The 24,194-nt window shown below is 56.3% G+C and overlaps 1 protein-coding gene across 7 annotated transcripts in view; it reads right to left on the minus strand.

Moving 5' to 3' along the window:
- Window positions 1-24,194, minus strand: part of Zfyve28 (zinc finger FYVE-type containing 28) — an 86,681-nt gene that overhangs the window by 55,107 nt on the left and 7,380 nt on the right. Inside the window, exons 1-2 of one of the 7 annotated variants that reach the window (XM_087187774.1) lie at window positions 15,675-15,770; window positions 13,722-13,821 (exon numbers count right to left, since the gene is read on the minus strand). The exons of 5 other annotated variants lie outside the window; for them this stretch is intronic. In XM_087187774.1, the coding sequence (XP_087043900.1) occupies window positions 13,722-13,724 (3 nt within the window). In that variant the 5' untranslated portion in view covers window positions 13,725-13,821; window positions 15,675-15,770. Of the gene's footprint in view, window positions 1-13,721; window positions 15,771-24,194 lie in introns of those variants that run through there. One more of the 7 variants, XM_087187773.1, reaches the window with a different exon arrangement.

Here is a 24,194-nt window from a genome sequence, read left to right on the forward strand (position 1 = left end):
TGACTTATGTAGCAAACTTGTCAGGATGACAAGCAGTCCTGTTGCCAGTGCCAGCAAGGTGCCCTGGATGTCACCCCTGTACCCGACGCCAGGATGGCCCGGCCCTGCCTGGCTGATGGCATCCAGGGGTCTGGAGTGGGGCTGAGCCTCGGCCTCAGACGCTGGGAATGCGCTGGAAGGAACTGGAAAGTTACACTGCTTGTCTGCGGTGACCCTCCCCGCCCCACAGGAGTTGGGGTGACTTGTTAAGGGCACACATGAGCTGAGCTCGTCTCTTCAATCAAAGGATCAGTTACAAGATGCCAGTCTCGCCCAAGGCAGTTACTGCACTTGGGCTACAGCAGTCACCTGGCTCCCCTGCCGCTCCTTTGCGGGCTCAGGCCACACCCCTGGCACACCAGCCCCACAGGGAGGATCCGAGACAGCCCTGCTCCCCAGGGGGCCTAATGGACTCAGAAACCCGAGTGGTCACTGCCTCCCCTCCACACAGAGGCCCGCCCCAGGCCCCACTTCCCAGGGCCATGTCTCTGGTCGCACTGCCCCAGGCCCCCTCACTGGGCGCCAGTCCCATGTCTGGGCACAGGCAGCTCCACAGCCCAGGACAAGCCCACCCATCACTCCCAAGAGAGAGGTCTTCACTCTCTCAAACAGCCTATGAAGGCACAATTCACAACCCCTCTCCCAGTTAAAGTATGCAACTCAGCAGTTTCTAGTACACTCTTGGAGTCATGGGCCATAGCTGTGATCTAACTGCAGAACATCCAGAACATCATTGCCTCCAAAAGCGACCCCACACTCTAGAAGCCACTGTCTGCTCTCCCTCTCCACTCACGTATGTGGAATCACACTACTGTGTGGCCTTTTTGTCTGGTTTCTTACTGAGCACAAAGCTTCAGAGGTTCATCCATGTCATAGCATGCATTTGGGTGTTGGAAACTTCATCTCTGAAGCTCTATGAGTGGTACTTGGAGATGGGGCCTCTAGGAGGTGCTCAGGGTTAGACGAGGTCATGACAGTGGACTGTCAGGAGCATTTCTACATAAACTTTGGGGAAATCATCTCATAATTAAAGTATGACTCTCTAAGGCCTGATGCTGCCTTGCCCGAGAGCTGGCTCTACACTCGCAAATAACTCCGTTTTGGCTCCAGTCATAGCTGAGGCCTCAATGGTCTGTGAGGCTGTGGCCTTAACGGCAAGGTGACACCAGCTGAAGGCATCCTGGTTCCTTGAGAACGCAGTAGTGACACAGAAGAGAGAGGTTTCACCAGGGGAGGGAGAGTTCCTTGTCAGCTCTGCTCTTCCACCTGCTGAGGTGGGAACCTCTCCTTTCTGCCCTCATCAGCATGAGATCTGCATCAGCACAGGATCAGACGTAGATCAGGGCCGCCCCCAAATCGCCCGATCCTCCTCCAATCATTGTGTGCACCCAATAAATAGTGGCCGGCTCGGAGAGTCCTTGTCTGTCCACTCTGAGGCCCTGGCCTCCCGGCCCCATATAGTCTGTCCACATCTCTGTTGTGTTTTCTTTAGCCCTCACTGTCCCCCTTTATAGGCAGTCGGAGGAAATCGGCCTCCAATAGTGGACCCTTTATAAGAAAAGCAAGAGAGCTGAGCTGGCCACTTGCTGTGCCCACAGGTGCTCTCCCTACGATGCAGCATGAGGCCTCACCGGATGCCAAGCAGGTGACGGTGTCGTGCTCTAGAAATGAAAGAAATAAGTTTCTGTTCTTTATAAATAACCCGGTCTCATGTACGGTATTATAGCAACAGAAAATGGACTAAGACATGGCATGAGTCAGGATGTCATTCCTTTTTGCTGCCAAATAATATCCCACCCTCTGGGTACAGCACGTTCTGCTGATCTGTCCACCCATCGATGGGCCTGTGGGTTGTTTCCACCCTCTGCTGTCATTAACAGACCTGCCGTGGCCAAGCTTGTGTGTGGAAACGTCTTCCACTCTCTTGAGTACACATACAGAAGTGGGATTCCCAGGTCACTCGGTGAGCCTATTCTGGACTTTCTGAGGAGCTGCTGAGCTCTTTTCCAAACAGGCCGCGTCATTTTAACAATCACTTAGCAAAAGTCAGCGAGTGAGGGTTTCGAGTTCCCACTGTTCTTGAGAACACCTGTGATTTTCTCCTAGACTCTAGAGCTCCTGGTAGATGTCAAGCGGCTCCTCAGTGTGGATTTGCATCCCCTGCCAAGCAGCGCTGTGGGCCGTGCGTGTGTCTTCTCTGGAGATGGGTGTGCTGTGCGCGGCTGAGGCACAGCAGCACAGTCCTGCCATCCTTCTCCTGCCAGGCAGGCATCAGGGTTCAGATGCCACATTCTGGGCTGACCGTATCTGCTTCCTACCACCGTGTGCACACACAGTCTGGCTCTGCCCTTCTGTCTGCTCGACAAGGACCCTGGCCGCAGCTGAATAAGCCGCAGCACAACCAGGATCTAACATGCTACTGAAAGGCCTTGGTTTTGGCACTGGGACCCAGAGAGCCCCTCCCGGCAAAAAAGTACATCCAGCAGCTGTGACTATGACCTGACTGGGAAAATGTTCTTTGAAAATGGAAGGAAGGTGTAAGGATCTCAATATGAAGGCACCAAAATCCAGTGCCAAGGTCCTCGGATAAGAGGGGAAAGGACACGCAGAGAGCACCTGTGAAAATGGGAGCAGAGGCTGGAGTGATGTGTCCAGGACCTGAGGGACACCTGGGGCTACTCAAAGCCACAAGAGGCAAGGAAGACATCGGGAGGAGCCGGCCCTGCCAGCACCTGGATTTCAGACTTCTGACCGCCGGACCTGTGGAAGTACATACCCTGCGGCGTGACACTATCGTGTCTGTGCTAAGTGGCCACAGCATCCAGTGGGACAAAGCCACTTCCCCCACCCCATGGTGCCCTGAATGCACCACAAGCCACCAGGAAGCAGGATGTGCTGTCCTGCAGCCGGCTCTGAGCATCGGCCCTGAGGGCCTGCCAAGCTTGCCTGGCTCCCCAGCTGTGTACAGCAGTGTCCCTGGAGACAAGGGACTCCCTATGGCAACACCCCACGTCCTGGGCACTCTGACAAACCTTCCCTCCATGCACATGGGACACTGGCAGGACACAGGCCACCCTGGACCAAGTGGTGCCGGCCCAGAGCCAGAGCCTGAGAGGCAGGACGGTGCCATGATCTCCACCCTATGCCTCCCTGCACCAGCTGAGGGAGCAGCTCCCCTGCCCACCGCACCCTCCCCAGCTCTTCCCGGCCACAGCACTGTCTGGGACCCTGTGCAGCACGCTGCTGGGGCACTGGGTCCCTCGACATCATTCAGGTGAACCCTCCAACTACACCCAGGCCTGGCCTGCGTCCATGCAGGGCCAGGTACATTCTGTCACGCAGTCCCAGTATCCGGGAAGAGGTCGGGAGTTGCGGCATGAGCTCCTGTAACGGCCAGGGTCTGAAATGGGTGTTCCTGGCATCTGTTATGCAGATCTCTCAGGCCCCAGACGCCCTGCTTTATAAGGAAAAGGTAAGCAGAGGCCTCACTCGACTCAGCCCTGAAGGAGCCAATGGAGGATGGGAAAGGTCTCAGATCCGTTCCTCTCATTTCCGTTGATAGAATAGGACTAGTGCCAGGCGTGGTGGTGCACACCTATAATCCTAGCACACGGGAGGCAGGAGGATCACTCCAAATTGGACCCAGCCTGAGCTACATAGCAAGACCCTGTCTCAAAAATAAATAAATAAATAAATAAAATTTTTTTAAAACACAAGTATAAAGAAAACAAAATTATCCATAATTGTTGCCATAGAGAAAAGAAGTTACCATTTGAGGTATTTCCCACTGAACCATTTTCCACCATACAAGTACATACTATTTTTAACTTTTTAAATTTTTTTATATATATTTTTTTGGTACCGGGGACCAAACTCGGGTCCTTAGCTTTCGAGGCAGGCAGTGGAACCACTGAGCTAAATCCCTGGCCCTAATTTTTTTTTTTGGTACCAGAGATCGAACTTGGGTCCTTGCGCTTATGCAACTGGTGGCAAAACCACTGAGCTAAACCCCCCGGCCCCGGATTTTTAATTTTAAAAAAATGTTTGCAGAGCTAGGGAATCAAACCCAGGGCCTCGTGCATGCAAGGCAAGGGCTCTGCCAGTGAGCTGTACCCTGGCCTATGCAGTTTTGATAAAACAGAACCATACCTCACACTGTTTCTCACCTGCTCTTTGCACCACACAAACATGAAGAGCACAGTGCTGAACCACGCAGCAGAGTTGTTATTTTGCGTGTGTGTGCATGTATGCGCGGTGATGGGGTCAAACTCGGGGCCTGCAGACCTCGGCCCAACCCCAGCCAGGGTGATTTAGTCTTTAACTTTGGCGCTAACGTGGCTTTCAAAGGTAAGGTCTTGCCAGTTTTGCTGTATGAACTGCATCTGAGTCCTCCCACACTCGCATGATGACTTCCCCAGAATAAATCCCTAGTAGTGGAATTATAAAAGTGGATGTACATTTTTGTCTTTTCTTACATGTTGTCAGATTTTTGGTTCCAGGTGCCCCATTGTGCCCATCTCTCCATACCCAGCCAGCCTGCATGTCAGCACCTGTGTTAACAGGGCCACTGTTGGGTCTTGGGCTCAGGAGCCCACGTGCTGGAGGACGAGAGCCCAGAGCGGCACCAGAGGGGGCGGAGGGCCCTTCAGAGGTGGGGCTTAGTGGGCTGCCCTAGGTCACGGGGGAGCACTCTTGAGGGAACTGTGGGACCCTGCCTCCTTTCCTCCTCTTTGCTTCCTGGGTGGCAGTGAGCAAGTTTACACTGCCATGACGCAATGCCTCTCCAGTGGCCTGAAGCAGCAACACGGCTAATGAATCATGGGCAAAACCTCCAAAGGTGAGCCAAACAAAGGTTTTCTCTTTATAAGTGGACTATCTCAGGTATTTTGTCACAATGACAGAAAGCTAGTAACAGCAGGAGCCCACCTAGAAAACAAAAACTGCTGTGGGAACCTACAAGAGAGGAGGCTTCGATACAGGGAATTGGGGACAAGGGTGATGGGTGAGCTGAGAAGCCACCAAGAATAGCCATCAGCAGGAAGTGCCTCCAGGCTGGAGGAAGAGGCAGGAAGTGGTGCTACCAGAGAACCTGGGGTGGACGAGGGAGCCACACAGGCAGGACTGGGAGCAGCTGCTGCTGGGGGCAATGCCCAGGCCGTGGGAGAAAGACCCTGGCTTCACCCTTCCTACCAACCCCAACTTCCCACCAGAATCTCCTGCTGGTGAAGCCCAACTGGGAGCCAGCCACTGCAGGAGTCTGAGAGACACATGGCAGTGGTGCAGCGCCCCAAGAGGGAACAGCCAGGATTGGGCCTCAGGGCCTCCACGTCACCAACAGAACAGAAACAGTGTCTGCCTTCCACAGCCAGCCACCTGAAGGCTGGTGAGGAGGAATGTAGCCTTCATTTATTAGTCTTTTCTTTCTTCTACCATCTGTCTCTGTAATCAACTAGACTTGACCCCATGGCCATGTTCTCATTTTTCTTTCCATCTCAGCCCAATTTTCAGCTGCTCCCTGGCTCATGTCCAGCTGCTCCTGGCTTATGTCCCCACCTCCTTGCAGCTAGATGTGGCTTTGAGATTTAGAGATTAAGGGCTGCCCAAAGGACATGAGGAGGAAAGGACGCTCTTGGCTTGCAAACAGACATGACCTTTTGGTTCAGGAAGTGTAAGCTATGGGCTCAGGATGGCAAAGGGAGAAGGGGTACGGGACTATGGAGGCCACACTTACCCCTGGGCGCACCCCATTTTCCATCCCATGACACTAAACTGGGCCTCATGTACATGCTTTGGCCTTAGTCCATGTTTCCCCAGACCATTTCTTTTGCTAAATGATTTGTGATGGTTTCTATATACTTCTAAAACCAACAATTCGCCTGCTCTATTATCAATATTTTTCCCTCCGTCACCTGTCTTTGAACTTGTGTAGTTTTCTGTTGCTGACAAAATTCTATTTTAGTACTTATTTTACTAAGTCTCACATTGTTGCTGCTGCTTCTGCCTTCTACCCAATGTGTCCAAAGGTCTTCCTTACTCCAGGATAGACACGTTTGTCTACATTTCTGTCTAATGTACTTAGTTTCTTTTGATGGCAGTAAAATTTTTGGCCATCTAGAATTTATTTTCCTTCCAGGAACACAGTGGTGACTTTTGTTTTCCCAGTGGATAAGCACTGATTGGTGACAGTTAACATTCCCATCAACAGCTTTACTACTTGGGGTCACCAGAGCAAACCTCATCAAGACTCCAGGACTCTGCTACCACCTGTCCTGGGGTCTGCCAGTGTCTCAGCCCAGCCTCACCCTGATACCACTGACTGCCTTCAGTAGAAATGGCAGGACCCAGGGCACAGGGACAGGCCAACAGGCTGTAGGCTCGTTTTGGATTCCCCACAGGGCCTCCAGCAGGCTTTTAACCTTTAAGGGCTTCACAGACTTAACACTTATGCTGAGGGGATGAAGAAGGACACCCACCACCAGCAGGTGAGCCTCTGCCAGCAGGGCTGACCTCTACCGTCAGGCATGGATTCCCCCACCACACTGTCCCCTTTCCTTAGAACACTATGGGGAAGATTTCCTTTCTCACATACACACAAAAAAAGCCACAGCCAGGCACCCCCTCAGGTGGCCATCTGACTCTTTGGGAAGGAAAAGTCACGATTTGTCTTTGTCAGTGGGTCTTGAGGGTGCAAAGGGGAATTTTTGTGGGATTTTTTGTTTTGCTACTCTGAGTTCTATGTGTGCGTATTATTGGAGATTGAACTCAGGGACTCATGCATGCTAGGCAAGTGCTCTACCATTGATCTCCACCTCTAGCCCTTTTTATTTATTGACAGGAGCTCACTATGTTGCCCACGCTGGCCTCAACCTGGGCTCAAGATACCCTCCTGCTTCAGCTTCCCTTGGAGCTGAACTACAACACACACTTCTACACATGGCTCAAAGGGGAGTTTCTGAGGGTCGCCTCCTCCATGTCCCCAAAACACGGGTGGGTTCATCCTCATCCCAGGCCAGAGCAGCAGTGGGCAGGATTTTCCAATTGTGAACAGACCTCAAAGGTCTCTTGTGACCCCGACCAATCTCTGCCCTTCCTCCTCGGGCACTAGCACGACAGAACTCCCGAGCATGGGAAGCCCGGAGGCCCACAGTGAGGAGGCCCAGGCACAGTTACGCCGGAGGCTGCTGTGCAAGACAGGAGCTGTGAAGGGCACGGCCTCCGCTGCTCTCTGCTGTCAGCCCCCGATCACAGTAGCGGTCGAAGCACACACTTCCTCTGCATAAGCCTGGCTTGGTTTATCCCACAGGGCTGCTGCCCATAAATCCCTTTCAAAGCCTGGGAATAAATTCAAGATACCAAGAGACATAAAAACTGGCAATTATGACCATATTAAACATGGATCCCAGCAAGAGAGGCAAATTAAAAGCTTTCACAATGCCAATTTCCCAATTAGCTCTTCAAGGTCACTCCTAATAATGTTGACCCCAAGCACAATTACCTCATGAAAAAAATCCTACCAGCAAAGAAAAAGGTCACAGAATGTCTCCAAGACAGCAAAGACCCCACATCTACTGGAAATCTCTTTCCGGGCCTTTCTCCCATCCCACTGCCACACAGCATGGAAGAAGCACCCAAAAGGGCATCACTGCAGAGCCCTTGATCCCCACACCAGCCGGGGTGTTCTGGCCAGCCCTCCTCAGCAGCTTGCCGGGGTAAGGGGCAGCCTGTCTGAGGGCCCAGCCGTGTTCGTGCAGACTCACTGCCTGGCCTTTCCCGGGCTCAGCGTCCCCACACCGGGAGGACCCAGACTCAGGGTGACAAGGCAGCCCCGGAGGCCCTCAGGAGTGGTCGTGCTGCAGAGTTCCAGGCACCCGGTGGGGGAGACAGCGGCCTGCTGCCAACTCCCTACCCGATGTTGGCCAGAGAGCACTGCATGCTCAGCTCCCCACCTGGGGACATGCAAGCAGCTCTGGGGCACCGCCCCTCCCACCCCTCCAGTACTGACGTGGAGATGGATGCTCTTACCCCCAAGTGGAGCTGCCTGACACACTTGCAGGTGAGCTGGAAGAACAGCCAGCGGAACTGCAGGAGCAGCTACCAACAGTGTGGGAGACACAGAATTGCAAAAATGTACTTGATCCAGAAAGAGGGCAAGGAAGGGTGAGGGGCAAAGGGCCCGGGGCAGATATGGAAGGATGTTGGGGCCCAAACGAGGCTGAATGGCCATGGTGCACCTCAGGGCATCTACAACCACCCACAGGTGCCCTGGCATCCTCCTGTTCCTGCATAGATTGGCTTTCAGCAGCAAACCACAGCTGCTGAAGGAGAAAGGGACCCAGGGCCGGGGATCTAGCTCAGTGGTGCCGCTACCTAACTCACAAGTGCAAGGTCCCGCGTTCGATCCCCAGTCCCCCCCCCCAAAAAAAGAGGGCCAGGGATTTAGCTCAGTGGTTTCGCTGCCTGCCTAGCAAGCTCAAGGACCCCAGTTCGATCCCCGGTACCAAAAAAAAAAAACAAAGAAAGAAAGAGACCCAACATGTGGACTCATCAGAGGAGGGTTCCAGGGGGCAGTTCCAGGACCACAGCTGTAATCTGGTGGGACCCTGCCCTACTGCCAGCACAGCAAGGCCTGTTTTCTTTCTTTCTTTTTTCTGGTATCAGGGATCGAACTCAGGACCTTGAGCTCTCGGTGCCACTGAGCCAAATCCCCAACCCAAGGCCTGTTTTCTTACAAAATGAAAGACCTCATGATGTTGTGGTGGTGACAGATCTAAAAAAGGAACATGTAAGCTGAGTGCTCAGAGATAAACTTCAGACAGCTATAGGCAGAAAGGACACGCCTGCAGGGAAGCCTGTGAGGGTCCCGTGGTGACTTCTGGGTCTTTCTCTGTGCACCCTGCTCAGGCATCACTTAGGAAAGTGGTGCACTGTGGGTATTTCCAGAATGCACATCCAGCCAGGTCGCCCTGCAGCTTCCAGGCTTCTGCAGCCCCTGCAGCTTCAGGGAACTTGCGTTCCTAACCTCCGAGCACCATGGCCCTGCTTCCTCCACGATCTCAGGAAGCTCAGGCCGGATGCTGGAGGAAGGTGCCCTCAAGGTGCCTCTCCTCACCTCGGCAGAGGCACAGCTGTGTCAGTGTTGGGGGCTCTTCCCCAAGCCTCTGCAGAAGAATCTGCCCGTGCCTCCCATAGTGTCTCATGGCTGCAGTTCTGGTCCCTGCTTCCATTTACACAGGGCAGCTTCCTCTTGTCTTGTGTGTTGGGAGGAATGCCACGTAATTCTAGGGAAAAATCATTTGAGTAGGCCTAGTTCTCCTGCCTACAGGCCAGCTATAACATTCCAAGACATAATTCCATTTTGGCCTCAGTCACAACTGAGATCTCAAAGATCCTGTCATGCTATAATGCTCCAGGACAAGACCACACCTTCAGGAGACACCCTGGAAGGAACCAAATCTTCAACTGCATTGTTCTTAGATTTCTGCTGCCCCCACCCAGTCTTTTGTTACACCTTGTTTATCCCAATGTGAAGTACTGAAATCTACATATTCACTTGTTACATTTGTTTCTCCATGGACTAAATAAACGGTGCTGCAAGCTAGGGGTTCTTGTCTTTGCTGCCCAGAGCAGCACTGATCAGTACCAAAGCTCAGCTTCTTCTCAGTCTCATTTGTCTACCTTTCCTGTACTTCGCCGTGTGCTGCCATGGCTTGCAGGAGACTAGGACTTACTGCAGAGGTCTGGTAACGTCCCCTTCTCCTGTTCCCTATACTTGTGTCTCTAACTTGTCCTTTGGTGCCCACCCATCTAGGACAATCCAGGACCTCATCACTCCATCCCTAACTTAACCACACCAGCAAACGCCCTTTTGCCAAATAAGGTCACAGTCAGGGGCCCAGGCAGTGAGTCTGCACAAACATGGCTGGGCCCTCAGACAGGCTGCCCCTTACCCTGGTGAGCTGCTGAGGAGGGTTGGCCCCGGGTGCACCACATCCAGCAGCCAGAACACCCCGGCTGGCATGCTGGGGTTTGCATGGGGCAGTTCTGGCCACCGGGACTATTTGTGGGAGGACAGGGTGATCCAGGACAGGAGCCATGCGCTGAGGGAGAGGGGACAATGTGGTGGTAGGAGAGGACCTGGGATCCCCGGGGAGGAACTCTGCCTCTTAAAGACGATAAGGCAAGGCAGGTGCGGGTGTGATGGCACAGGCCTATAATTCTAGCACTCTGGGAGGCTGAGCCAGGAGGATCGTTAAGTTTGAGCCTAGCCTGGGCAATTTAGTAAGACCTTGCCTCAAAACAAAAAATTTTAAAAGGCCAGGGATGTAGCACAGGACAACGACCCTAGGTTCCATCCCCAGTACCACAAAACAAAAAAGAGAATGAGGTGGACAAAACATCTTTTATACTCACCCATCTGCTGGGAGCATCCATAGCCATAAAAAAGGACTTCAGGGTGCGCGCCTGGGCTTGGTCCTGGGCTCTCAGGGGCTCCACACCCCCACAGCCAAGACCAAGGTCACGCTCTTCTCTGGCTTCCGTTGTCTTCTCCTCGACCTCTGCACGGCGACAGCTCCTCCTCCCTGTTCTGCCAGAGTCCTCCTGTCCGGGAGTTCAGGTCTCCTGCTGCTGCTGCTGCTGCAACCTGGCAGCCTAAACCACCCCATTTGTCAGCCCCCAGTTCGGGGGGCCAGGCGTGCGCCCAGCTGAGGCTCTCTGCTCAGGGTCTCACAGCGCTGCACCCAGCACAGGCCAAGCTCCACCCTCCCGGGGAGACCCTGAGGAGCGGCTTCTGGCTGTTGTGGGACTGTGTGATTCAAAAGTTAATTACTCCCCTAGATTCTGTTGTAAATTTGATGGTTGGAGTGTGTTTGCCTCAGGACAATGGACAATCAGTAATAGGGCGAGGTTACTCAGCCATCTGTTTGCCCTAAATCCAAATGTCCCGGGGCCCAGTATCTATAGGACAATCTGTAAACAGGGTGGTCTTAACTGACAGTCAAGATGTCTGCTGAACATCAGCATGTGACAATGAGCCACTAACCTTTGTTCTTTTTTTTTTCTGTGAATCCACAAGTTAAACACCCCCCCTTAACCCCCTATAAAACAACCTCAGACTCTGAGCCAGGTGCCTCTCTGAGCTATTTTGCTTCGGGAGTGCCGTCTGGCCAGACTAATAAAGGTCTGTTTCCCAACATGGCCGGTGTGTTCCTTCCTGGGTGTGCTCCACTTCAGCTCCTCGGAGTGTTTGGTAAGGCCTTTGGTCTTACATTCTGGAGGCACCGCTGGGATCCCCGGGTGTGCTCCACTTCAGCTCCTCGGAGCGTTTGGTAAGGCCCTCGGTCTTACACTGTGAGGTGGCTGGTGGGGTCAGTGCCCACAGCAGGGTCTGACGGCACCCATGCCTAGCACAAGGCCCCGACCCGAGCGGCTGACCCTCAGACATCACTCCCTCAGGCCTCTCCTGCTACCATGAGGGCTGAGACCAGAGCCAGGCCAGGCCTGCCCAGAACCTCCACTCGAGGTGGCTGCCACCCACTTAGTGACCGTGGGATCTGCAGGCTGCCGGTGCCTGCCCATTCAGGGGGGCGTGATACTTCCTTGGGTTCATCCATGTCTTGGTAGAAACAATGATCCTCTCACGACAATTCGGTCTCTCAAGCGATTCATGACTTGGTTGTTGACAAAGAAACAGCACGGGTTCTTCTTCAGAGTAGCAGCTGTATTTTCTCGACACAACACCTCAGTTTTAGAAGCATGCAGCAGATGCAGCTCTTTGCTGGGTTCCCAGGCATCTGCAGTGAGTCAGGCTTCCCTACAGCCCTGTGCAGGGGTGCAGCAACCAGCCTCATCTGGTGGGGGAAACTGAGGCACAGAAGGGCCACACCCCTGGCCAAGGGCAGGGAGCACTCATGGGCTTCAGGTCAGCCCCTGCCGTGCTGTCACCTGCAACTCCACTGATATGATGAGTCATTGCAAAAGCTAAATTTAATCACTTTACTGCTCCCATGCACATTAAAAGCAGCTTCTCAGCAGGTTGCTGGCCTCAGGGGCTGGCACAGGGTTTCCGTTTAGGGTGAGGAAAATGTTTGGAAGTAGATGGGGTGGTGGTTATCCAACACTGGACTACTGAGTGCCACTGAACTGCAGCTTCAGGATGGTTAGTTTGGGTCTGGGGATGTAGCTCAGTGGTAGCCTGCTTATCCAGCACTCGCGGGGCTCTGGGTTCTACCCGGGTTAATTTTATGTTACCCAAATTTCACCTAATTTACTTAAAATGCCCTGCGGAGGGGAACAGGTCCCTGGGGTGAGGCAGCCCAAGGAGAAGCCCCCCCCCCCCCGCCAGCCCGCCTGAGCCTAGCAGCACCCAGGTACACATGGTGGGCCTTGGTCTCTGCCCCTAAATAAGTGGCACACGGAATAAGCACTTTCCAGGCCCATCACGGTTCCCAGGATTAAGTGCCTTCCATACTAAAAACAAAAGTGATGGCCAAAAGTGAACCGAAAGTGTTAAGCAGGCAGGCGTCTCAGAAAGTGCATCATTGCTAATGCAGTTTTCCTTTCACCCATCCTCACTTCATGTGCAGTTGGCATCCTTCAGCACTCCGACTGAGCCAGGGGCCTCCACACTGGGCTGCCTCCCCAGCCCTTTTGAGAAACAGTCTCTCTTGTCACAAAGTTGCCAGGCTGGGCTCAAACTTGTGATCCTCCTGCCTGAGCCTCCTACTGGGCTGAGTTTACAGGCATGTCCCACCAGCCCAGCTGAAGAGAGGTCTTTCAAATCCAGTGTACAAGGAGGCTGGATAGCATCATGCTCCACAGTGAATGAAAATAAATTTAGGGACCTTATAAAACCGTCCTGCTACATCTTACTGACTTATGCCCCAAAATTGTTAATACGCTAAACTCCGCAGCTCACAGCACATCATTTTTATCTTCTCCTTTCCTTTTGATTCTTCACATAACTCAAAGGAAAAGCTATCAAAGGACATGGTATGTTCCCCTAATACTTCTGTCAGCCTCACATGCCATGGCTCCCAGTCCCAGCATTTAAACTGACACCACTTGAGACGCTTGGTCTTGGCCAAGTGAGTTTACGGAGAACCTCACGCACACACTGCAGCTGGAAGGAATTCGCAAAACTGCAGACAAATGTGCATGTGCAGAGTCGATCCTGGCATCCGGGAAGTGTTTGTCCCTGTCCAGATGCAGCAAACCAGATCTTATGCTCCTGTCCTGGTAGGAAGCAGATTCCCAAAGCCGCCCTTTCACAAGGCTGCAGGCGCTATCCTCAGGCAACTGCTTCTCCTCCCAGACCCTGAGGTCCCGAAGCTCCCCAGCACAGCTGGCAGGGGGTCACTTTTTCTACTCTGCCTCAAGTGCTAATCACAGCTCAGCTCAACTCCCTGGAAGCTTCTGTTTTATGTGCTGCCATGGGAAATGGCTGGGGATTCCCTGGGAGGTCACACAGGCCCTGAGACTCCAGAGGGGCGGTTATTCCTGACCCTGCACAGCTACCAGATCGACCGCCCCACCTCCCGCAGCAACCTCTGAGCCTGCCAGCAGCCCTCCTCACAGCTGGGTTGTAGCCTTAGGTCGGCCTAAATGTATTTCTGCTTGTTTTTAACTCTGTAAGAAGGATGTCCTGCATATGTGGCATTTTGAGACTGGTGTTTTTCACTCACCATGATGCTGCCTCTCCGGGCTGAGGGTCATAGGACAGCCTGTGTGGACACCCGCAGTCCATCGGCCACATCTCGGGGACACCAGTACTCTGGGCGCTTCCTGTCATGAGTGGCGCTTTACAAACGCTGTGGCAGCACACCGTCACTGGCCGCCCGCGCCCATGCCTGTCCCCTGGAGGCAGTGCCGGCTCCCACAGCTGCTGTGACATCGCCACAAACTCAGCAGCTTGAAACGACAGAAGTCACTGTCTCCCCTCTCCTGTCGGAGGACAGGACCCCAGTGTGGGTGCCCTGGGTCCCACCAGCTTGAAGTCGGCCTGGGGTCTGGTTTCCCCGCTCCTCCAGCTTCCAGGGGCCACGGCACAGCCTCGGGGCCTCCCTCTCTCCCTCCTCCACCATGGTGGTGGCCACACTGCCTCCCACTGCCCAGCACCCTCTGCCGCTGCCTCCACCCCTCCCACTCACAGACCTGCACCCAGATACCCAGGAAACCTCATCACAGTTTCTCAGGGGCTTTTGCGAGTCCACATTTGCTGTGCACAGTGATCCCATTCCTCATGGGGAATTGCTACAGGTACACAGCACAGCTTAGTTCTTTTTGTGCCCTCTCCCCCTTTTTCTCTCTTTCTTGGTCCCCTTTCCTTTTCAAAAGGAATGTTGCCACCCACGTTGGGGTCGGCTCTTTCCTGTGGAAGCTCACCCTGAAAACACCTTCAGGTGCCCTGGGAAGGAGTGGGCCCCTCACCAGCCGAGCTGACACCGGAAACCACATCATCACAAAGCCTGTCACCCAGGGTGGGGCAGCTGCCTGAGACCCGTCCCCAGCCCAGCTCTTCCAAACACCAGGCCAGGAGAGCTGGCCCTGGGATGGCCTGGGCCAACCTTGGCCCGGGAAGGTGGTGGGAAGCCAGGACGATGCCTGACCCCAGGGACAGGGGCTTGCAGATCAGCGGGCTCCCGGCCACTCCTTCCTGTGGGGCTACACTTCACTGTAGACAAGGCCAAATGTCCCCAGGGGCCAAGGTCACCCCAGCAGAGAACCGCTGGATTCCAGTCTGATTAGGTGCCAGGAAGGGAGAGCTGATGGGGGAGGGGCCTTCTGCGGACGGGACCCAGCAGTGGGGAGGGGTGAGAAGCAGCATGGAGCCCCCTGGGCTGGCGGAGATGGGGGTGGGTACCTGACCTAGGGGAGAGAGGGCTTCACTCTGACCCCCTGGGGGTTCGCTGGGCTCCGAGCACAGAGACAGGACCCCAAATAGTAGGTTTAAAAGATGGTCTGAGCCAGGTGTAGTGAAGCACACCTGTAATCCCAGCACTGGGAGGCTGAGGCAGGAAGGTCATAAGTTCAACCCCAGCCTGGGCAACTCAGCAAGATCCTTTCTCAACATCTAAACTTCAAAGAGGGGCCAGGGACGTAGCTCAGTGCAAAGGCCACAGATTTGATTTGATCCCTGGTAGTGCAAAAAAAAAAAAACAACAAAGAACAAAGCGATAGCAGTCTGGCTGCTGTGTTGAGAACAGCCGGGGAGCTTGGAGGGTGGAGGATGAGGCCCCTGGGGGACATCAGCAGGGGCCACTTCCTAGAAATGCCCTTCATTGCATTTACCCTGAAGTACAGTAACGTGAGATGGACTTCATGATTTTAGCCATTTTTTTTTGGTACCGGGAATTGAACTTGGGTCCTTGCGCTTGTGCAGGAGGCAAAACCACTAGGCTCAATCCCCAGCCCCGATTTTAGCCATTTTTGAACACGCAGCTGAGCAGCTCCAAGCACAGGCGTCTCCAGATATTCGCTCCGTGCCAAGCTGAAAGTGCCTGCATGGCACTGGCTCTCCCTTCCTCCCCCACCCTGGGCGACAGCCACTGTCCTCTGTTTCTATGGAGTGACAACTCTAGGGCCTCACAGAAGTGCAAACGTATGGTCTTTGTCCTTTTGAGACTGGCTCGTCTCACCTGGCGTGATGTCTTCCAGGTTCATAAGAATCTCCTTCCTCCTCAGGGCTGAGTAATATTCCACGTTGCACCCATCCATCACTGTTGTCCCTGTCTCTGGGGAACAGAGCCGCTGTGAATTCGGGGTGCTCCTGGAACCCTGGGAAGGATGTGCCTACCGAACGCCTTGTTAGCACGGGTATGGCGAGGAGCCAGGAGAGCTGCACTGACTTCCACTGAGCCGGAGGAGGCGGGAGGAAGCAGGTGCATGCTGGGTGTCCTCACACGAGACAGAGTGGGCAGCCTGGTGCCAGGGCAGAGCTCAGGGCTGGGACAGGGCATGAGGGAGGTCGGGCGGGGGCCTTGGAGCTGCTGCCATGGGGACAATGCAGAGACGCCCAAGCCCCAGGCCCAGCACACAGGACGTGGGGACAGGGGACAGGACACAGGAGGGAGGGAGGCAGAGGAGGCTAAGACACCAGGGCAGCAGGGGACTGGCACCGTGCCACCAACACGTGGGCCTTGGGGAAGCAGCGTGAAGGCGGGGGGTGCCGTGTGTGCCGGGCGGGACAGACAGCTCTGTGAGGACTTCTGCTGCCCGGAGCTTCAGGGCTGGAGCTGGAGCCCGGGCGGGAGGGGCTGATGTGAGGCTGCATGGACAGGGGGTTGGTAAGTCTCACCCCCAGGCTATCACCAGGAGAAACCACCACGGGAGGAGGCGGGGAGGAGGCGGGGACAAGCGAGGAAGCTTGGGCACAGGCAGAGGGGGGCGGTCCAGTGTGCACAAAAGGGAGTTCGAGCCCCAGGCACCAGGGTGAGACCCAGGGCTCATGGGTGGGGGCAGCAGGGGACCGCACAGCCACAGGACACTCTTTCTCAGCAGCAGGCTGCAGGGAGTGCAGGGCCAGGCCCAAGGGCCGTCCTGCCCTGCTGTCCCGCCCTGCGGTGGTGGGGCTGTGGATTCCCAGCTCCCAGGCGCACCCGGCCCACTGCGTGATGCCTGGCCCAGGCTTGGAGGCGGGCCCTGAGGTGGCGTGCAGGGGACACTGCCCCCAAGCATGGGCCCATCTCCACGACAGCCGGGGTCCCTGCCACAGAGCAATCAGGCGAGGACAGGGATGTCAACTACACTGGAACTGGCGGCTGACACGCAGAGGCCCCTTCCCGGCTCAGGACCAGCGCCGGGCCCTCCCCGCAGGCCTCCACCCACCTGGCACCCTTCTCACCGTGACACCACCCTGCCACAGCCAGGCTGCCCTTGCACATCAACCTCTGCCACCGCATCAGCCACTCTGCTGTCGGACTGGGCAGGGCAGCCGCTCAGGAACTCCGGGGACACGGCTGGCCCCCACTCCCTCACTGCGTCCTGCCGCCCACAGAGCCTCAAGGCAGGAGCGCCAGCGGCGTCTCCCACATCTCAGGCCCCAGCCCTTGGCCTTGCCCACAGGCCGGCAGGGTCCTTGCAGTGTCCTAGTCTCCCGCCCTTCCTTTCTCTGCACAGAGTTAACCGTCTGACAGCACGCAGATCAGAATCAGTCTGGAGATGGGGACAGGGAGAGGCAGGGAGGGAGGGTGGCAGTGACTGTGAGGGCCCAGGACACACGACAACACATGGCCATGTTCACTATGTGGATGGCAGTGATGGCACAGTGGGCTTGGACAGAGGCCAGAGCCTACTGAACTGTCCATGTTAGACACATGCAGCTTATTAAACACCAGGTATCCCTCAACAAAGTTGTTTAAAGGTTAGTTTTTGCTGGGCGTGGTGGCATACACCTGTAATCCCAGCACTTGGGAGGCTGAGGCAGGAGGATTCCCACAAGTTGGTGGCCAGCCTGGGCTACACAGTGAGTTCAAAGCCAGCCTGACACTGTCTCAGAGAGAGAGAGAGAGAGACACACAGACAGACAGAGAGATTAGTTTTTGTTTGCAGCAGTAGGGACTGACACAGGGCCCACACAGGTGCTACCCAAGCTCTGCCCTGAGCTACACCCCCACCCCATTTAAGTTTTCTTTTGAGACAGGGTCTCACTATGAGAGGCTGCCCTTGAACTCACTATGTAGCTCAGGCTGGCCTCGACCTCACAGTGATCCTCCTGCCTCAGCCTCTGGAGTGCTGAGACTGCCCAGCTCCAGCTCCCTGACACAGATTTTTAATTCAAGTGCAGCTTCACCTCCACTTGCTCAAAAGAACACAGCAGGACCCTAGGCGTCCCTGGCCCCATTTCCTCGTGATAAAATCATCAACACTGCCATACCCACTGCCGTCTCCCAGCTGGCTCCCCCACGAAGACGTGCACACATCACACACCGGGGCCCCCATACCCACCACGGGTGACAGCAGGGCCTGACCATCAGCACAAGGGTCGTCATGCGGGGCTTTCTGTAACTGGCTTTTGATTGGAGTAAAACCCTTACCACATAAAAGCACCACAATGGCTATTTCTAAGGGGGCAGTTTAGTGGCCTGCGGTACCTGCTATCTCCATAAAGCTGCTTGGAAAGGTTTCACCCATTTCTGCTTGCTCATTGCCTGTTTGTTGGTTTACTGCACTGGAGGCAGAGTCCAAGGCCTCGTGCAGCTAAGCAACTGCTCTGCCTCTGAGCCACATCCCAGCCCAGCCTGAGGGGCAGGGTCCTGAAAAAGGTAGTTTATAAAAACTTGGGGTGCCGTGGGCAGTGCCGCCCTCAGGATCAGGCCAAGCACCTGGGGAGTAAGCCAGATATCACGCCTGCAGGGCCTCTGGAACACCTGGTCCACCTGGGGAGCCCTGGGAAGGCACCGGTTCCAGTCCCTCGAACCCCTCACGCCTGCTCTGGGAAGCCAGCCCCTGGCACTCCCCGCCCTCCCTGAACCCGGCTGCGCCCAGGCCATGGGGAAGAAGGTCCCAGGGACGGTAAGCCACTGCCGCCTTCCTCTCTGCTGGGTCCCATGCGTATCACCTGCCATACAGTACTACTTGGTTAATGTTTGCTGAATGAATACAAAACTACCCTGGTGTGTACCAAGGACCCTGAAAGGACAGGTGGACGGCATCACCCCACCTGTGCCACCTCCATGGAAGAGAGGGGACAGCAGCACCTCCGTGCACACGGTCATGGCGCTCTGAGGCGGCAGCAGTGAAGGCCCCTGGGCTCAGCCGCTCTGGTGCCCCGGGGCCAGGGCCTCCCTGCTGCCAAGTCAGGCCGGGAGCTGCCCCCACTACCACTGGACACAACCCCCTCGCCAAGCATAGCCCTGGCTCCCACCTCTGCCTGGCCACAGTCTCACAACTCTCGACGGGCCAGCAAGAGCTTGCGGACGAAGGAAGTGGCCAGGCAAAAGCAGGGCATACAGGTCTCGGGCCAGGGCGGGTCACGCGGGAGAAGCCTCCAGCCACTAGTTCACGGCTGGTCAGAAAGAAAACTGCATGGGACAAAGTGGAGCTGGAACGTGGTCGGCAGTGGGCAAAAGAGCCAGAAGGGACATTCACACTCCGAGTGATGCGCCGACGGCTTCCGTCACAGGCGCTGGTGTCTGCAGAGCCCTCTGCAGTCCTCGCTCTCCTCACGCGAAAACACAGGGGTCAGGTGGGGGCTACCCCTGCAGGGCCTCAGCTGGGGTCCCCTAGAGGCTCCCACAAACGGGGTGGGACTCGAGGAAGTGGGACAACAGGGCATGGGGCAGTCAGTGAGGGCCAGGCAAACTCTCTGCCCTCCCAGGTCCTTAGGGCTCTCTCGCCTGTGACCCGAGGGAGCCCAGATCCCACCTCCCCGCACAGCCGCCTGGCAGCCCCGAAGAGCACACAATGCAGCAGCTCCGGTCATCCCAAGGCCACCACCCACATCCCAAGCCGTCCTGGGGTGCCAAGGGGAGGCCCCCAGAGGCCACAGGAGCCCAGCCTGGCCAGCCCCTGGCCCCACACGAGGAAGGCTCAGACTCTGGCTCTCCAGGGACTCAGAGCCAGAGAGTCCGTCTTACAGTGCTCGTGACCAGGAAAACCACCCACAGCACAGTTTCTGGCACCACATGTGGGCCGACCAGTGACACAGCAGAAGTACCCACAGGCAGGGTGCAAAGGGAGCCTGGTCCTCCTATCTGGGGCACAGCCAGCCCCATGCCCTGGTTCCAGGCTGCTGAGCTCATCACAGCCCTGGCCGGCTTCAAGGTGGAGCTGCCCTTCCTGGGCCAGGGCCCAGATTCAGGGGCAGAAGGAGCCACTGTGCAGCACAGACAAGGCGACACCACCGCACAGAGGCAGGGACCACGGCTGGGGCAGCCACCCAGAGCCGGGTTCAAGGTCCCGCACCCGAATCCTGCGGTGCAATCTCAACTCCGCCCTCAGAGAGGCTGGCTTCTCCCAGTCAGCACTCATGCCCAGGGCTGGGCGGGAGCCTGAAATCATCAAGACCACAAGAGAACGAAGATGTCCCAGGTCAATGAAGTCCTACAGTCCTGTCGGACACAGCGTGGCCAGAGATCTAGGCGTGACCATCTCCTCCCATAACACACAGCGGCCTCGTGCACAGGACTTTGCATGTGAGGAAGAACAGAAATGCTTTGGAATTCACTCCTAATTTTTAGTGCTCAACAGTCAGTCCAGCAAGCATCTCCTAAACTCTCCCAGGCGTCGTCCTCTCCTTCATGAAGCCCCTAGCCAACATGGGAGACAGGGGACCAGGAAGAAGCACCCCAGAAGGGCCAAGGCGAGTATACCCCCAATGGCTTCAAGTGCTACTAGCAGACATCCCTGAGCCCTGTCCCCCGGGGCCCCAGGGCAGTCCACTGACAACCTGTCCAGCAGGAGCAGAAAGGCAGGGCCACTTGGCCCTGCTGGAGGCAGCTCCAGAGACAGGGGCCATGAACCCTGTTTGTCCTCCTGCCTCCCTTGCGTGTCCCTTCCAAAGGCTCCTCTTCAACATCACCCCTCCGGCCAACCTCCCCATCAGAGCCGCCAGACAACAAGGTCACAGCAGGGAGCCCACAACAGGCCCTGCACATGGAAAACACAGCTGGAGCCTCACCCTGGGCTGCCCACACGGCATGGCATGGCACAGCACAGCATGGCACGGCACGGCACGGCAGCTGCCACCTCATACTGACAGGTGCTCGCCAGCTCTGGGGAAATGCAGGGTAAATCATCCCTTCAGCCACTGCAGGAGCCACCTCAAGAGCATCTCCTGCCATCGGCACTCAGGTGGATTAAGCCCTGTCCCTGTCCTTGGCCAGGTGTGCTGGCTCCCCCAGCATTTACTGTGACAGCCGACATATTTTCAATTATTCCTGCAGTGTGATGGCTGCTTTGCATTCACTGTGTTGCTGCTTTGCTGGCCTCTCCCTCCTCTTGCTCCAGTGGACTCTGGGCTCTCCCCACCCTCTCCCCCGTGCAGTTTCTCCTCCTGTGCTGCTCCCCCGGGATGGCCTGTGTCAATTCACAACCTGCACTCAGGCTCCAATGTCAGCCTCATCCCGAATTGTGGGGGACCTCAGACCAGCACTGACCCTCCCAAGGGTCTCCCCAGATTTCCCATCACCTTCCCCTGGAGCCCACTCCCACCAACGTGGCGTTCCCCTCCCAGCAGCAGCTGCTCTCTGGGTGGACGTATTCATGGCTCCCGACGTCTGCCCGCTTCGCCCGCCCACGCACCTCCCTCCTGACTTTGATTGTCTTCTGGAGCACATTTCCCAGTTCCTTGCTTCTTTGGCAGGGGTTTGGGGGTGGTTACTTTTCTGTCTTGATCTAAAACTGTCTTCCACCTCACTCTCCCCTGTGCACAGCAGCCTAGCTAAGCCCAGGACTATTCTGAGTTTGCTCCGCAGTGCCTGGGCCTCCAGTCCGGCAGCCGTGTGGTGTCCTGTGAGGTCTTGGCCTTTCCCTTCCCTTTCACCCTCAACAAAGGCCAGAGAGGCCCCTCTAACCCTGTGAGCCACACGCACCTCTGCCCTCGCTATGGTGACAGGAAGCTCACTGGTCCCTGCAGCTTCCGGGCAGCCACACTTACCCATTTGGGACCTGTGCTCAGGAATCTGGTCACTCAACTTGGGGACTTCCAGCCATGAGACAGAAACTCCTTTCTCCATGCCTCCTCCCCTGCAATCCCATTCCATGCACCCGAGCCTCCGATGCCAGCACTTTAACCCCCCCGTCATCCAGGCAGCGACCTCCTCAAACTGCCCTCCAATCTCTGGTCCCCTCCAGCTGCTGGACCCCTTGCTGAGTGGCTCCATGTTGTTTTCAGCTCAGTGACCACCATCTGCACTTCTGCAGGATCTCCGGCCCCTGCTCAGGGGCCTCGGGTGGCCGTATGGTCCTACCACCACCTCTCTCGTCCCTGTACACCCGGCTCCTGTTATCCTGCTGCTCCTGTTGGCTGCTGGTTCTTGCCCTTGGGGAAGCACCTTCTCATGTGTCTTGCAAGCTCTTACTGTGTGCTCTACTCCAGAGGTGTGGCAGGATAATGTGAGCCTCATGCCACTGCATCCAGGTCCCCAAAATGCCACCCTGGGCAACAGTGGACAGCAGGGCTTCCAGGCCTGCCACTGGCTCCAGCTGGCCCCCAGGTAGAGACAAGGCCGCCTCCATCCCTACCCCCCTCCACCCCCAGGCCTCAGGCCTGGGCCACCACCGAGACACCCCAGGGTACACCCTTCTTCACCCTCCCTTGATTTTGCCACCCCATGGAGCAGTGGTGTGGACAGTCTCTGCCCTGGAGTGGGTACCACAGAAGGGACACCCAAGCTGAGCTTGGGATGCAGTGGCTCTGCCACCCTGGGGGTGCCCTGCAGAAGATTTCACTCAAGGTGGGGATGTGTCGGGGGGCACAGTGCTTGCCTCCTCCCGTGTGCAGAGGCCCTGGGTTCCATCTCCAGCCACACACAAAAGAGGGAGGGAGGGAGGGAAGAGGAAGGGTCTAAACTCAGCATCTGGGAGAATGGGAGACACAGAGGGCCGCCCGGCACCGGCTGCACCAGCCCGGATGACCTATGAGATCCATCTCAACAACCCTGCCTGGTTCAAGAGTCATTCTGTCAGACCACAGCTCGAAGCTGAGCGTCAGCACACTGACCACCCCGCTCAGCTGAAGTCACCCTCTGACCATCCCATCCAGCTGCACCCTACCTGATAGAAGCCCTACCCAGACAAAGCCTCTCACAGCAAGCAGATGCCACCAAGCCCTAGCTGAATGAGACAGAGGGTGAAGCACTCAGCTCTGGTGGCTTCCTGCGGCCACAGACAGGTGGGCCTCCCTGTGCTCCCAGCTCGGGGTTTTTGTGTCCTCTCACTTCTGGACCTGGAGCACTTGCCTTCTCTCTACCAGCTCAGTACGTAAAAGTCTCTCCATTCATTTTCCCAGTACTTCTGGGTCCCTGCTGTGGGGAGACCACCTACCTGCTGTCTGTCCCCTTCCACCCTCCACCTGCATGGGCGTGGGCACCTCAAACACGCCAGCACCAACCCGATCCTCCCCATGCCGCAAACAGCATCCTCACTCTCCCTCCACCCCCCAGTCCCGCCCAGCCATGCCCAGGCCCCAAGTCCTTCGTCTGTCCCTGCCAGTCACCAGCTGTCACTCTCTCCCTGGAGTCACCCCTGCCCCCCAAATGGCAGCAGTGACCCTATCCTGCCACTGCCCTCCTGCGACCCGTCCTGTACGCCTGCCCCACCTCATGTCACCCTGTGCTGCTGGCCACTGAGCCTTCAGGCACATCCTCACCCTCCCTGCCAACCGTGGTCCAGCCACACTTCCAGCTGAACGCCCCCTGCCCGCCCATTCCAACTCAGATGCAGCCCCACGTGACCAGCAGGCATGAGGCTCCTGCCTCCCAAGGCTGGCGCACCCCAGACTGTGACAGAGCTGAGTGCAGTGGGCACACAGCCAGGCAGCACTCCCTCAGGGACTCAGGGGTTACCCACCAGCTCATGTGGCCAGGGCCTGGGGGCATCTGTTGCTGCACCAGGCTTCATCTGGGTGGGGCTTCTGCCAGGTGGGGCTCAGCTGGGCACAACCAGCCAACGGGGTGGCCTTCAGCAGGCAGAGGTCAGCAGGTGACCTGGATGGGTGGCTAGACGGGGGGACCAGGTGGTTTTTATGATGTAATGGAACCAACCACCATAACAGCGGCAGCACAGGGTCCCCTCACTGCTGTCTTTCAGAAGCCCGGGGCAGAAGAGGCTGCTCAGGGATACGAAGTCCATCTTCAGAGGAGGGAATCCCCTACAGTGACAGCCTACATCTGTGCTGGTGGGGCAGTCCCCAGAGAACCTCCAATCAAGCTGAGGGGACAGTCAGCAAGTGCCTCCGTAAGTGCGACCATGGCTGGGCACAGGGGTGCACACCTGTAACCCCAGCACTCTGGGAGGCTGAGGCAGGAGGCTCACTACTTCAAGTCCAGCTGGAGTACCTTAGCAACTGAGCAAGACCTTGTCTGAAAATAATAAAGGGCTGGGGATGCAGCTTAGTGCAAAGGCCGTGGGTTCAATCCCCAGTACCAAAAACAGAACCATCTTTCTCCTTATCTATTAACCTCAAAAAATGCTACACAAGCAGGTATGGTGGGCAT

Source organism: Heterocephalus glaber, unplaced genomic scaffold, assembly GCF_053883595.1.
Source record: "Heterocephalus glaber isolate CG9 unplaced genomic scaffold, H.glaber_assembly_v1.0 deba00001509, whole genome shotgun sequence".
Classification (NCBI taxonomy): domain Eukaryota; kingdom Metazoa; phylum Chordata; class Mammalia; order Rodentia; family Bathyergidae; genus Heterocephalus; species Heterocephalus glaber.